Raw genomic sequence first — 15,293 nt, forward strand, 5'->3', positions numbered from 1 at the left:
TGCTCTGAATTACAATGACTTTTGTGGAAGGGTGTTTCCTTTAAATGGACTCGTGTCAAATATCTGCTTTTATTAGCTTTGTATCAGTACTTAGGGCTTTAGTCTGAGAGAGAGAAAATACAGGCAGACAAGGTCAGTCTTTCAGTCAAAATGGAATCTTTCAGTTTGACTTAGTCTCATAAAACTCATGAGTCCACTAGTAACCTTGCAAAAAAAAAAATAGTCCTACAATGACTGCATTTAAAACAGATTTATTGTATAGATTCCGTTCTTTTTCATCTCAGTTACTTCAGACTTGCAGTGTTTGTTCTCTCTCTCTTGACTCAGCCTGCATCTCTAGACCATAGAAGCTATGTAAAATCAGAGACTGGCACTCAAGTATGCTGTGTAAGGAGAGGAAATAAGAAAGGATGCTTTGTGACTCACATATTTTAAAACTAAAGTGCAGAGTTAATATAATACACATTTCTGAATTGACTCACCCTCCGTACCACTGAACAGAAACTGTTGAAGAGCTTTAGGAAACCACACACTTTCATGCATAATGTGAAGAGTTTAATGTAAACAAAGGAGAGCTAGGAAGTTAGCCTTTCTTTGAAATTCACAGAATTCTAGGGTGAAAAAAAATTCTCACAAAAAACAGTGGTGGGAGAGACCTGCCATAACGTTGTGAAATTTATCCCAAATACCCAATGATGTTTCTCAATCACTTTAAACATTAATAATGGGAGACATCTAAGTGTTAGAGATCCACAAGCAAACTCAAGGGAAGATCAAAAAATTTATAGCAGATTTTGACCCTCAATGTTAATATTAAAAAATATTCTGTGGTGTCTAGCGTATACTTTCTTCTCATATGTAATATTACTTCAGTGAACACAGATTAATAGTATAGATGAAACAACTGTTCTTATGTCATAAAACCAAAAACATTTCTTCTCACCTAAAAGTATTTCTAATGATGGAAATTCCCTTAAAATCCATATCAGAAAATAGGAATACCAGGCTTTTTAAATGATGCATAAATAAATGGATATAAAAATGTTTCGCTCTCTGGTAGAGGTTGCATTCAGCAACCACAACTCAGCCCAAATGTGAAGATGAGATTCAGCTGTCTTGCAATCTTTCCCTTCTTTTCCTAGTCTCCACATAAAGGAAGGTTGAGTGTGTCAAACTGGTAGCCAGTGATGTGGATAAGAGGATAACACGTGGGCTGCTCCATGAAATAGTGCTCTCGGTTCATTTATTGCAGATTTAAATACCTACCTGTCCTGAAAATATTTCTGTGCCCACTAATGTCACTGTCAATCTCTTGTTATTTATGGGGGAATATAGATTGGAAATCAATTAAGATTGTAAGATTTATATGAAAAAAAAGAAACCAGCCAAAAAAAACCCAACCCAAAACTAAAAAAACTTGTTAGAGAACAGAATACTTCATCTGAGTTTATTGCAGCCTTTGAAATAGTGCCAAAGGAACATCCTCATGTTCTGAATAGAGCTGTCTCTGATTCTCCATTTACTGTTTTCACTGTGGCTGCTTATATAGTTGAAAGGAGGACAATAAATTAGGTCACTGAAACTGTGGTGTACTAATCTAACATGATGCAAAAAGTAAAGCAAGGTGATAAAGTAAGGCAAAGCATGACTATGTAATCTATATTACATTTCTGTTAAGTATGAAACTGCTACTTTAATCCCTAAAATGCCTAGGAAAAAAATTAGCATAACGAGGACAGTTGCAGCATTCATGGTTTACTTATTCATATGTTGATGGTGTAGTGTACAGTGTCAGAAAAAACTTAAGGTACTGACAAAAGGATACATTTTTAGGTGCTTTTCATTTTCACTTAAGATGCTGAAAGCTTTTAGCAAGATGGACACTAAGATATTCTGACTTTCATGAACCATTTTTTATTCATTATTAGAAATTATCTTAGGGAGAAAGAGAAGGAAGCAAATAGCTAGAATAGAAGGAATAAACCTCAGAAAGGTTGTGGGCAATCTTAATGAAGATTGTGGGCAATCCTTTTTCTAAGCTCATAAGCACATGATGGTAGTCACACCAGTGACAGTTTATGCTTGTCAAGAGCCCAAAGGTGACTGTCATGTAGTCTACTTGCCCTGACTATGACACAGCTCCAAATAAATGCACAAGATGTATATTTGTAAGTACATAAGAACAGAACAGCACTGGCTAGATATCCTGATATCTCCAAAGCTGTGGTGTTTTCCTCAGATTTCTCTCTTCTGTATGGTCTGTATTCAATTTTCAGTGGTCCTTGCAGAAAACAGACATCATGTAAAAGTGAATTAGTCAAATGATGGACAACTCTGTAGAGAGGAATGTGGTAATGCACTCACAGGCACATTGCAGAAAGCAGAAAAAACCAACAAGGTTGAGTGAATTGGATCCAGGGCCTGGGTCGCATTTGGTTCTGTCAAAATAGAAGCTCTTGGAGTTCTGCTCAGAAAAATTGCAGCATCTAGCCAGAGCTAGGTAAATATATTCATATTAAAAGTAGTTTGCAGCCTTTTTTGGTTTTTTGTTTCTTTCATTTCAGTAGAGGCCTCTACTTCAAACTGTGCTTTTACCGTATCTGTTTCAATTAGGAAGAGGCTTCAAAAGTGATTCTTTTTTAGGAAGGAGAGCAAATATGGTTTCTATGCTAAATAATTGCTGTGCTGTACATTTTCCAGATACTTTTTGTTTGGAAAGCATTGTTTCAAGGCAGAAATACTTATTGAGGCACTGAGGTCGATAACAGCCATGGATTTTTTTCCTAAAATTTTCTCTCGTTAAATGATAGGAATAGAATATGTCTCTTCTAATTAGGAACAGTGTGTTTGAAATGTCTTTGCTAACGTAGAAAAGAATTTAGTAAAATTAAAATAAATATTCCTATCCCATAATTTCATATCTTTTTCTTTGGTATACAGGTCTATTTTTTAGTTTGACTGTACTTTTGTTATATCTCCTGGAATTTTGTTAATGGGAAACTTTCCATTAGTCTGTCATTGTTTCTGGGTATTTTGTAGCCCTCTGAAGTGATAATGTACTGTACTATTCTTGTACTTTTTTAGTGAATTTTTTTTTTTTCATCTTTTCTTTCTCTATTTACACCTATGGTTAAGAACAAACAGTGCATTGTTTTTTTTATTATTATTTTTTCCCTTTAGGACACAACAGGTTTTAACACCCCCCTTCTCAGACCTCGTGTGATTGGAGAATGGGTTGGCCGTGAAGAGAATGATGCAGACCCTCTGGCTGCTGAGATGCTACAGCCACCAATACCAAGAAATAAAAATGAGCAGTGGGACAGTGAGGATAGCAGCAGTCCTGGAGGAAGGTGGGATTTTGGTCCAGCCTAGAAAAATTATATTTTGTGAAACAGAGCTGTCTTTTTAACAAAAACTCCATTTCTGAGAGCAGAGTGCAGGGCTTTTCAATTCCCATGTCATACTGCAGCAGCATGCAGAATAAATGGAAGTCATTAATATGTGACTGATTTCTTCTCATGCTTTTATATATGATTAACTTCATACTCATTTGCAATCACATTAATTAATTCCCATGTATAAAGCTAAGGTTATATTGACATGACTGGGGTCCAGCGTGTAATAATTTTGCAAGGTATAGCTTTGTTCAGATACTTCAAACCCTTCCATCTTTCCACAATTGGTAGTTGGTATTTGTTACTCTTCTTGACACTTTAGTGATAAACCTGATTTTCTCATTTAAAGAAAAGATGGACAAGGGAAACAGTATCTGTTATTATCTTCTTTTCATATACCTAGCATTTTGGTGTCAATAACAGGTCTTTCTCAAAGAGAAAATTGTGTTCTCTGCAGTAAATAACTTCTGAAGGTTTATTGTGCTTGTCTGAGAATGAAGGAGTATGTTTGTTTGTTAATGTGCTTCAGCTACATGAAAGAGATTATCATTTTTACAAGGAGTCCATTTTCCATGATTTTAAGATACCGGTTTATCACAGAAGTTAAATACTCACAGCTTTCCTTTAAAAGGAATTAATACCTATCTTTTTAAGTGTAAATCTTGTGCACTGCCTCTGTTAATTGGCTTAAACACCTACTTTTCTTCCTCAGCCCTGTAGCATTTCTCCTTGGTTATAACTAGTACGCTGACTGCAGCAGACACCTTTTTCTTCCTCTTTTAAGAAGGCAGAAACTGTCTGCTTTCATTTTGAAATATCTAAGGTATTCCTTCACTGTGTCCTTCATGTGCCTTCTCCATTGGAGTTTACCTCCCTGTCAGAAGGAGACTAGTCTGTCACTAGGTTTACTCTTAAAGGCTGCATTCATTAACTTTCCTCACATGTTTGTAATGTTTGTTATCCATGAGTACTTCATTTAATTAGGCTATTGTGGGGAAAGCTGCAAGTACTACTATTTCAAAGTAACAGCATGTAGTAATGATCTCTCAACCAGACATTGGATGGGAACCAACACAACTCAGACACTGGATCTCTCCAGTGTGATTCCTGGGAAAGTAATGGAGTCAGCAATGGGCGCTGCAGCTTGATTGTGCAGGCCTGTGTTTCTTTTTCCTTATTCAGCAGCCAATAAAGACACCGAATAAAGATCTGTTCCACATTGCAGAGAGAATTGAGGATATTGTATCCTTTCTGTCAATAGGAAGGAGCAGAAATAAGCATCTCTGTCTAATCTCCAGAAGGGAGCAAAGAGGTTAGTTCTGAGTAACAAAGATGATTCAAAGCAACGCATTTTTCTCTTTGTAGAGGGTGGTACAAAATGTGAGAAACCTCATAGCTAATGCTATAATTAAAAAATATGATTAATGGCTTTGAGAATAGCATTTGAGAAGTCTTGTTGAGTATCATGGCAAAATCACATTGCCTGGCATATGAACAAGGAGAATATGGGGTACTTGATGCCAGGAAAAACTCATAGGGTACTGATATCTCTGCTAAAGACCTATTGAAAAATATGTATCGTGGGAGTACTGATTTTCAGTGGAAATGAATAACTGCTAGATTACATACAGCATATGGATTTACATTTGGATGACTGATTTTATGTCTGGGATAATTCTTGGTTCGTTAGCATTTCATCAGCTTTTGTAAGGCATTTATAAAAAACATGTTTGCAGTCTTGCAAAAGAATAAATAAAGTTGCAGGACTTCAAGGTAGTGGTGCTACTAAGATTGATGCCAACTATATATGGAAGTTTAAAAGACCTGTGTTGATCAAGGTTAATCTGAATATTTAATAATAGTTCATTATAATTGGCAGTTACTTCAAGGTCTAATGCAGTATTCTTGTGAATTAAAGTGCTATTAGCAGAATTTGGAATTGAGCATATACCAAATGTGTGAGACAAGTATTAGATAACAATAACTTCATTTTAATGTAACATCCAAAAACAGTGGGAAGAGTATAAATTTTACAAGATTAAGTGAAACTCTCAAATGAGTGAAGTTGTCAGTTGTAAAGAATTTTTGGCTACCTCGTCTATATTTCATTCACCACTTAGCAGTTAATGTAGCCTAAAATAATTCGTTTATACTTTTACCTGGCAAAAGAAAGGAGGAGCAATTGGAAATTCACATTAAATGTTTCCAGTTATGTCTTGTTAAATTTTATGTAGCAACACTTTAAATAAAAAGTGATAGTTTAAGGATCACTATTTATCAAGATTTATGTGGTAAGCCAGCAAATTCTTTAAACTAATCCTAATAATCAGTTAAAGTATAAGAACAAGAAAGTGAAAACTGAAATTGTCCCATTATTTCCAGGTAATGTTTTCTCTTACCTGTCACTAAACATAAGGAAATGCGACAAAAATAAGACATTATGTAAATATCCAGAGGATTAGGCGTTGGCAGATCACTGGTCAAGTAACTGCCATCAGTGTCATGTGACTCACATGTTGTTTTCACAGACCATAGAGTACAAGCTTTTTGGGGAAGCCTGGGTCCTTACACATTCGTTGCATTCTGTAAAGGATGGAATGGACTGCATGAAGCACATATTCCTATGGATCTGTTGATAACATGTTGACAACATGCTCATTTACAGTATTTGTCTTTTCAGCATAAAGCAGATCGTAGTGAATATACGTAGTATGTAATATTTGGGAATCTGTAAGTTGTCTGATTTTCTGTCTTTGCAACCATGATCCTCGTTTTTTGCTCTATTCAGTAGTGCACAGTGGGAAAGAACCACTATTTCCTCCGTAAAAACATACATTCCTGTGATGATGAGCAACAGAAGCAGACATGTTGTGTATTTGAAAGCCAGGTTCAGTTACTCATGAAAAGAAATAAAAAAAAGGAGCAACTGGAAGGACAGATGTCACTAATGTTTTGCCTGGAAAAGATGGTGTGGCCAGTCTGAGTTGCCATATTAGGATTGCTACAGAGGAAAGACTGTGTTTGTTACTGGTTTTGTACTGCTCTCTGTTGCTCCTGTAAGAAAGCAAGGCAAGGTATTAGTAAGTGATAGGAGACCATGGAAAAGTGCTGATGGCAATCCTGCTGGTACTGAGCTCATGTTTCAGAAATTCAAACACCGTGAAAATAAGATTAAACTCATTTTCAAGTCACAGTTGGTAGTTTTCTACATGAAAAATTTTTTGGAGGAATTCTGAGAAGATGCAAGGCTCTTGGGAATCTTCCTCAAGGGATAATGTATGTACACAGTGGGGAATTTGAGTGGTTCTTAATATGATACTTTTTTCTCTTAGAACCCGAAATGAACTAGAGCTTGCAGAGGCCCCATTCATAACCTGATGTCCTAAACTCAAAGGCCATTCTTCATCTCCAAGGTCCACTTTGCCTTATTAGTGTTTATATTTGCTGGGGAAATGAACTGTTGTTGATTATACTAAATTTCATATGTTGGCTACAGATGGACCTTGCTGCAACAGACTATAAGAACAATCTGAGGTGGTGTTGATACTCTCATGTGGAGCACCAAATTTCTGTTTGTTGTTTTTATATTGTAAGAAATCAGAAATGGCAAATGGTAGCAAGTCCTGCTTTAGACTGTTCTGCTAACTTCTGCGCATTTCCAGTTCTCTGTTATTTAGGTTAGGGATACAACTCAGCAAATTATGAGGATTGTTATAAATATATAGCCCTTAATTCTGTGGGGTCATGGTAACATAACCACTCAAGGGAGAAGTTCTTTGTTGTCAACTTTGTTGCTATGTGATAAATGCCTTAGGAATACTGATTAGTAATTGATGTCATGTTGCTCTATATATGTAGCTTATTTAGACTTGATTAATGCCCATAAAGTCAATGGGAAATCTACCAAATTCAATCAAGACTTTAAGTAGGAACTGCAAACACAAACTGACTTAGAACATCCAATGATTGGGGAATGAGTGATAACCAGTTGGTTTATGTGTGATCTGATGGTGTTAACCTTCAGATCTGGAAGACATCATGGACTACAGTATTTTGACAAAATTGTGACAAATTTTGAAGAGAGCACTAGTAAGAGAAAGTTGTGCTTTCCTCTCTCACAGCTTAAAAATGGAGCCAAAGACCAAAGGACTAAAACATCAACAGCAGCAACATAAGAAACTGCTGGCTGCCATGCTTTCTCAGGACTCCTTTGATTCTGCTCAAAGCACAGCTCCATCTGTAACCGAAGAAGATATTGACAATGAAGATGATGCAATGGAACTACTGGGTAACTGCAAAAAATTATGTGTATTTTCTGATTTTTTTATTGTAAGTGTAATACACAATCAAACATAGATTAGTGTCTCTATAATCTCTCTATAGTCTTTCTATTGAAACTGCTCTCTATATTTAAAGCTGAAGTATCTAGCAGCTGTGTGAAGGTTCATAACTTTTAGCTTAAAACTTTCAGGAGAAATGTAATGAAGACAATAAATATATGTCAATAAACTGCCAACTGCATCAAAATCCCATGAAATGTCAAAAGCTTCAGGTGCTTAAAGTAATTAATTTGGTTTCCTGCAATTGCAGGTTCTGCATGTATTTATGTAGAAAGAACAGAATTGGCTTCACTGTCTTTTATCTGGGTCTTCTTTTTCTTAACTGTATTGAAGTTTTAACCTCAGTGGATTTTATTCGAGACTAACGAGCTACAAATAGCTTATACAATGTGAATTTGTAACCTCTTCAGAGGATCTGATTGTAAATTTCCACTACACTGTATTGTATCTTAAATTGTACTGTAGAAGGCTTGATGCTCACTGCTTCATCCCTTTCCTGGAAGCACTAGTTCTGAAAGGAGGGACATTGTTGAAGAAAATGAATTAATAGTCTCTTTTCTACCATTTTTCAATCTTTCAGTGTAAGATGCTTAAAAAGTAGTCATGAATTTAAGTATTTTTTTCCCAGCTTTTGCTATATGGAACTCTATGTGGGATCACAGCATGGGAAATCTGTAACTTCTGAATAGGGCAGCATTCTTATGTTTACAAATTCTGGAAAAAATATTTTTTTTCAGGTTGGACTTTAATCTAAAAATCAAGAAAACACATGGTACTCTTTTTTTCTGTATATATTTCTGTTGCTTCCTTACTATAGTTTTTATAGAACCACAGAATAGTTGAGATTGGAGAGGAGTGCTGGAGATACCTAGCTCAACCCGTTGCTCAAAAAAATCAACTATAGCAGGTTGTTGTAAATGGATTTTGACCATATCTAGAGGTGGAGATTCTACAGCATCTCTTCCTGTTCCAGTGCTTGACTGTGCTCATCGTAAAAAAGTTTTTATTCTACTTAATTAATTGTGAATTAATACATAAATTACATAAATTAATACCTTTTCTTTTTTAGTAGTTTAAAGTTTGATACATGCATTTGTTTTACAAGAAAGAAGAAATAATGGGCTGGATCACTCAGATGTCACAGTGGGTCAATTAGTTCTTTGTGTTTGAAAAGTCACAGTGTTTGTGACTGTGGGCTTGCAGTGTTCATAGAATCTGTTGGTATTTCCAGAATTAATCCATGGATTTCAGTGAAGGCCATAATTAGTCTCTAGCTGCGTTACCTCCTTATTTCCTTCTTCAATTTACAGATCTTTCTGACTTTATCAATGTAACGTAAAAAGAAAGGTGAAAGGGTATCTTGTGCTGGTGAAAACCACAGGACTCCTCTAGGATTCTGTGGCATGTGGAAGGTACAGTAGGTGAGTGTGTGTGTGTGTTCTGTTATTTGCCTCATTATTTGCCACATACAGGATAGAATCTTTTGTTAACTTTTGTGGAGATAGTGAGAAAAATGTATCCAATAGATAACATTATATAGGTATAGGCCTTTCCTTCCAGACACTTGAATCCCTGAAGGTATCTGGAACCAGAAAGCAGTATAAAGGAATGAGGAGTAGGTGTGCTTATAGTGGTTATAGTATGGCCATATTATCGTAAATAGCACTGATAGAAAGTTCAATATACACATCTTGGTGTTGAAAATACTGTGCCTCTGAAAAACTGGCTTGTGTTTTAATTCTCATTTCGCAATTTGTTGACACTATATGTGTTAGGTTTGATATAATGGGTAGGCTAACATCCTTCAGAACTGCTCAAAATTGAGGATATGACAGTGTTACATGGGAAAGGTATTTTATTTTCTTTTGAAGGTAACATGAAGAACTTCAGTTTCTATTAGCAAACAGGTATTTTTCATTGCCTTATTTTTTAGGTCAGTAACTGTTTGATACTGAAATTGAATTTTTTTTATAATGTACCACATTAATCTATTAACTGCTTGATACTTTTTATACTGTTTATACGCAGTATAACTAATTTCAAATCATGGTGTTTTGCCATCACCGAATTGTTGCATATAGCTCTTTGATTTGTTCCCTTTAGAGTTCAGTGTTTGTTTATTCAGCCTTTTCTTAAAAATTTACGTCGTGCTCCTAAGTCAAGATTCTGGGAAAAAAATCTATTTACAGCAGATTATTTAAAGCGTACACTACCTATAATGCAGGTTTTTGCAGAACACAAACTTCCATCTTAATCTGTGTTCAAGAGAACCTTTTTCAGAGGTTGGTTGATTTATTTAGATATTAAAAGAATGAGGCTAACTGTTGGCATAGTTTCTTTCAAAAAACCCATCTCCTAGGACTGCCATCAGAATTGTTAATGAAGGTTTTAGCTACAGTGAAACATTCCAAATAGAAGAAACAATTACACTGTTAACCACTTCAAAAGCAATATATGTGCAAAGATGAAAAAGAATGTTATGGGGCTACATTCTGATTTCAGTTATCACTCTTTATGTGTAAAATAAGATATATAGGAGGACCATTCACATACTGGCATCTTTCTAAGTATGTTTAGTCAAGCAGGTGGCTGAAATAGATTACTGACAGATAACATCATAGTGGAAAGGATCTTCCTGACTTTAAAAAGCTGAGAATTGTAACTATAAAATCACATGTGTTTGTAAATTTAAAAGGGTAATGCAATTGAGGTCCGTGACTGAAGATTATATCAAGGGGCTCATTTCATGCACATCATAATGCCAAGTATTGTGTTTTGGAAATCTAATCAGGAGCTGAAGCAATTCCTTATGAAACTCTGCGACCCTTTTGAAATTGTATGACATTTGGGCTTAAACTGTCTTTCACATTTGATGAAAGTCCACTGAGACTTTGAAATCATTTTATACCCTCAGTATCTCACCGATGTCCACTGAACTTTTATTTTCCCTGAAATTGCTGTGAATATTGATTGTACCAAAGCATGACTCATATGGTTTTTAAAAATCAGTTGTTTTTTTAAGTGTAAGTATATAATTGTTTAAGTGTACTGCTATGCATAAACATACACACGGTAAAGTATAAGGTTTTTTGTAGCACACTTCGACTTAGATATACATTCTTGAGGTTTTTACAAGTAAGGAAGATGAAAAAGACATTCTGTATTGTTTAACACAATATTGATACAGAGAACAAATCCTGTGAGGAGCATCTGATGGAACTGGGGTTGTTTAACCTGGAGAAAAGGAGGCTCAGAGGGAAACCTGTACAACTCCTAGAAAGGGAACTGTAGCCACGTGAAGGTTGGTCTGTTCTCCCAGGTAACAAGCAATAGGACAAGACCTCAAGTCATGCCAGGGGAGGTTTAGATAAGATATTAGGAAAAATTGCTTCACAGAAAGGATTATCAAGTATTGGAACAGTCTGCCCAGGGAAGTGGCTGAATCACCATCCTTGGAGGTATTTTGAGGATGTGAGGTGCGACTGAGAGATGTTCGCGATGCTCGTCATACCCGAGTGGTGCCTAGTGCAGAATGTTAAACAGATCATCGCCTTGTGCGATGTAAACTTAACTTCCACCTTAAGTTCAAACCTATAAAAGGGGCAGTATTCCAAGGAGGAGACTCCAAGTTAACAATCTTCAAACAGCTACAGTGAGAGACAGCTTCCAGGTAAATCTTCAAACTAGACTTGAAGATCATTCCATAGATCCTTCTCCTGAAGCACTTTGGCAACATATTAAAAATAGCATACTGCAGTCCTCTGAAGAATCCTTAGGGTTCTCTTTCAAGAAAAACAAGGACTGGTTTGATGAAAACAATGAAGAGATCCAGGAATTGTTGGTAAAGAAGAGAACTGCCTTCCAAGCACACCTTGCTCAGCCATCCTGCTATGTAAGAAAAGCAACCTTTTGTCTTGCATGCAGTAAGCTCCAATAGAAACTTCGAGACATCCAGAACAAGTGGTGGATCAATCTAGCAGAAAAGATTCAATTATGCGCAGATTCGGGTGATTACAGAGGATTCTATGAGGCTTTGAAAGCAGTCTACAGACCTACACACCAGGTTCAAAGCCCTTTACCCAGTGCAGATGGTCAAATACTTCTCACAGATAAAATTTCTATTCTGAATCGATGGTCTGAACATTTTCAGACTCTTTTCAGTACCAACTGTGTAGTTCAAGGCTCAGCAATTCAGTACATTACATGAGAACCGGTGAAAAATGAATTGAATATTGCCCCTACTATGGGAGAAACTCTTAAGGCCATACAGCAGATGAAAACTGGCAAGGCAACTGGGGTTGATGGAATTCCACCTGAAGTCTGGAAGCATGGAGGCCAAGCACTCCATGCTAAATTTCACGAGTTCGTAGTGTGTTGTTGGGAACAAGGCGAACTACCATCAGATCTTCGTGATGCAGTCATCATCACTTTGTATAAGAAGAAAGGACATAAATCAGACTGTTCAAATTACCAGCCTACACCTCAGGAAGTCTTCCATCATCCCCACATCATCATTGGCGAATCAGAACTCAAATCAGTCCAACAGTTTAATTATCTCCTTGGACGGTAAGATTGACAAAGAGATAGACAATAGGTTAGCAAAGGCATATAGAGCTTTTGGAAAACTCCATAAAGAGTTTGGTGTAATAAACACCTGAAGAAAGCACAAAGAGTAGTGTTTACAGAGCCATTGTACTGTCTACTCTTTGATATGGATCCAAATCATGGGTCATTTACTGCCACCACTTGGAACTCTTAAAACACTTCCATCAGTGCTACCTCCGTACAATCCTAAACATCCACTGGACTGATTATGTGACTAACGTGTCTGTTCTAGAACAGGCAGCAGTTATGAGTATTGAGGCCATGTTGCTGAGAACACAGCTGCGCTGGGCAGGGCATGTCTCCAGGATGAAGGACCACCGCCTCCCTAAGATTGTGCTCTATGGCGAACTTACCGCTGGCTGCCGCAGGAGAGGAGCCCCAAAGAGGAGACACAAGGACTCCCTGAAACAACATCTCAGCATTGGCCTTATTGATCATCATCATTGGTCTGCTCTGGCATCCAGTCAGGAGACACAGAGACAGACCATCTATAACGCTGCTGCTTCTTTTGAGAACACACGCAGAATCATTCTTGAGGAGAAAAGACAACGCAGAAAGAACCGTGTCTTGCCAATACCGCCTAAGGAAACTTTCTGCTGTGCCTTTTGCAACCAGACTTGTCTATCTCACGTTGACCTTTTTAGCCATGCTTGTAGCAAGCGTGGATAGAATCCTTCTCAAATCTTCATTCGCGAAGCATAGCCGTGATGATGATAACAAGAGGAGATAAACAGAATTTAGTGGAGATTGCATTTTCCTGTAGGATGAGATTGTAGCTCAGTAGTCTACCCCTTAAATAATCTATACTGCTTTTCTAATCAGTTTCTGAGCACTTTAATGAAAGGGTGTGCAATCTGCAATGCTTTCAGTAAATTTTCTCTGCCTTTACAGATGTTCCTGATTTCTTTGGTTCCTAAAGGCCTTTGGCAGCATGTAGAAAACTGACTTTAGACATGATAAATTATACTAATACTAGCAACAGGTTGTTCCTCTTTATTGTCTTTCCCAACTGAACAAAACCTTCTCCATTATGTGACTAAAATACATCATTTTCCAGAAAAGAGGCCAAAAGGCCCTGGGAAAGATGATATGTGAGTTGTACTACCATCTTCAGAACAGTTTTCTGGCCCATAGCCTGTTTTGTTGGGGTTTAAGTAGAGTGATTGTGTGGGAGAAAGCTGTGTGATTTTCTCATCATGTTTCCTTTCGCTGAATCTTCTTTTTTTGGAAGCTATTGGGAAATCTGCAAAACTAGCAGTGGGCATCTGCTGTGTAGTGCATGCACATAAACTGACACCACTGGGAGACAGGAGGCCTGCTCTGCATGCAGAGACTACCTGTACTATATATTGCAAAGTTTTCAGTGGCAGATGTAATGCACTTGGTGCAAGTATGTGTAGCAGATTTCCATTAGCAGAGCACTCAGAGTTCATCAGGTGTGGGTTTAAATACCATTTTGAGGGAAAAGTTTAACAAATACCATATTTAGTTTTTTTTTCTTTCTGGCAATGTATAAACTCCCTGAGCAAGAGAGATGTGCAAGTCTGCTTAATGTCATTCATGGAGTTCATTGATTTCAGTTCATCTTGTGGTCCTTTTTGCTAAGAGACAGCAACATCTGTGAGAATATTTTAATTGATCGAAATATAAACAAAGCTCTAGCTTGTTATTCAAAGAGCAGGAATTTGGTGTTTAAAGTCCTAATGGAATACTGCTCTTGAATTTTACTGTCCTTAGTAATATAGATGTTTGGTGTTTGCATGGAGTTTTTAGACTGACGATAAATTACAGTAAGCTAAATAGGTTCTGTTGTTTGGCTAAGAGTGTATTTGTAAGGTTAGAATAAATTATTAATTCGATTAGTCACATATTACAATACTTACTGTAATTTCTGTTTAGATAAGCATAAAATGTTTTGAAAGTGAAGTTCATTGTGCTTCATATTGCTGAAGTGAAAATGGAGAGAGAAAACCAATTATAGTTAGAGATACTAGCTCTTCTTGGGTTGAAATAAGTTATATCAGGTAGTAAAAAGCTACAAAATAATGATTAATTTTCAATAAATAGGTGTGTACTGAATATAATCATGTGCAGGAGCCTAAAATGTCATTTGTTTACAGTCTGCACAAGGAACCAAAACTTATTTTAAACCTGTACCTAAAGAACAGAATGGAGAAAGTGTAAGTCCGCTACTAAACCATGTCCTTAAGCACCACATCTACGCATCTTTTAAATACCTCTGGGGATGGTCACTAAACTACTTCCCTGAGTAGCCTGTTCCAATGCTTGACAACCCTTTCCATGAAGAAATTTTTCCTAATGTCTGATCTAAACGTCCTTTGGCATGACTTGAGGCCTTGTCCTATTGCTTGTTACCTGGGAGAACAGACTAACCTCCACCTGGCTACAGCTTCCTTTCACGGAGTTGCAGACAGTGATAAACAACCCCAGTTCCATCAACTGCTCCTCACAGGACTTGTGCTCTGGACCCTTCCCCAGTTACCCTTCTCTGGACATGCTCCAGCACCTCAATGTCTTTCTTGTAGTGAAGAGCCCAAAAGTGGACACAAGATTCAAGGCATGACCTCACCAGTGCTGAGTACAGGGGTACGGTTACTGCCCTAGTCCTGCTGGCCACACTATTTCTGATACAAGCCAAGATACTGTTGGCCTTCTTGGCCACCTGGGCACACTGCTGGCTCATGTTCAGCTGGCTGTTAACCAGTACCCCCAGGTCCTTTTCCTCTGAGCAACTTTCCAGCCACTCTGCTCCAAGCCTGTATGGGGCATACATGGGGTCATTGTGACCCAAGGGCAGGACCCAACACTTGGCCTTGTTGAACCTCGTACCGTTGACCTCCACCCATCAGTTGAGCCCTCTGTAGGGCCATCCTTTAGCGGGTCAACACTCCTGTCCAATTTGGTGTCATCTGCAAACTGACTGAGTATGCCC

At 37.4% G+C, this 15,293-nt stretch overlaps 1 protein-coding gene and 1 long non-coding RNA gene across 7 annotated transcripts in view; one reads left to right on the plus strand and one right to left on the minus strand.

The window, feature by feature from the left end:
- Positions 1-15,293, minus strand: part of LOC127461570 (uncharacterized) — a 364,419-nt gene that overhangs the window by 84,915 nt on the left and 264,211 nt on the right. The window lies entirely within an intron of this gene.
- Positions 1-15,293, plus strand: part of CUNH8orf34 (chromosome unknown C8orf34 homolog) — a 148,603-nt gene that overhangs the window by 45,811 nt on the left and 87,499 nt on the right. For all 6 annotated transcript variants that reach the window (XM_051768801.1, XM_051768811.1, XM_051768792.1 and 3 more), the window contains 2 exons: positions 3,181-3,350; positions 7,517-7,683. In XM_051768801.1, coding sequence (XP_051624761.1) covers positions 3,181-3,350; positions 7,517-7,683 — 337 coding nt within the window. The remainder of the gene's footprint in view (positions 1-3,180; positions 3,351-7,516; positions 7,684-15,293) is intronic.

Source organism: Manacus candei, unplaced genomic scaffold (genome assembly GCF_025592945.1).
Source record: "Manacus candei isolate 608988 ecotype Guabito, Panama unplaced genomic scaffold, ASM2559294v1 h1tg000008l, whole genome shotgun sequence".
NCBI classification, from domain to species: Eukaryota; Metazoa; Chordata; class Aves; order Passeriformes; family Pipridae; genus Manacus; species Manacus candei.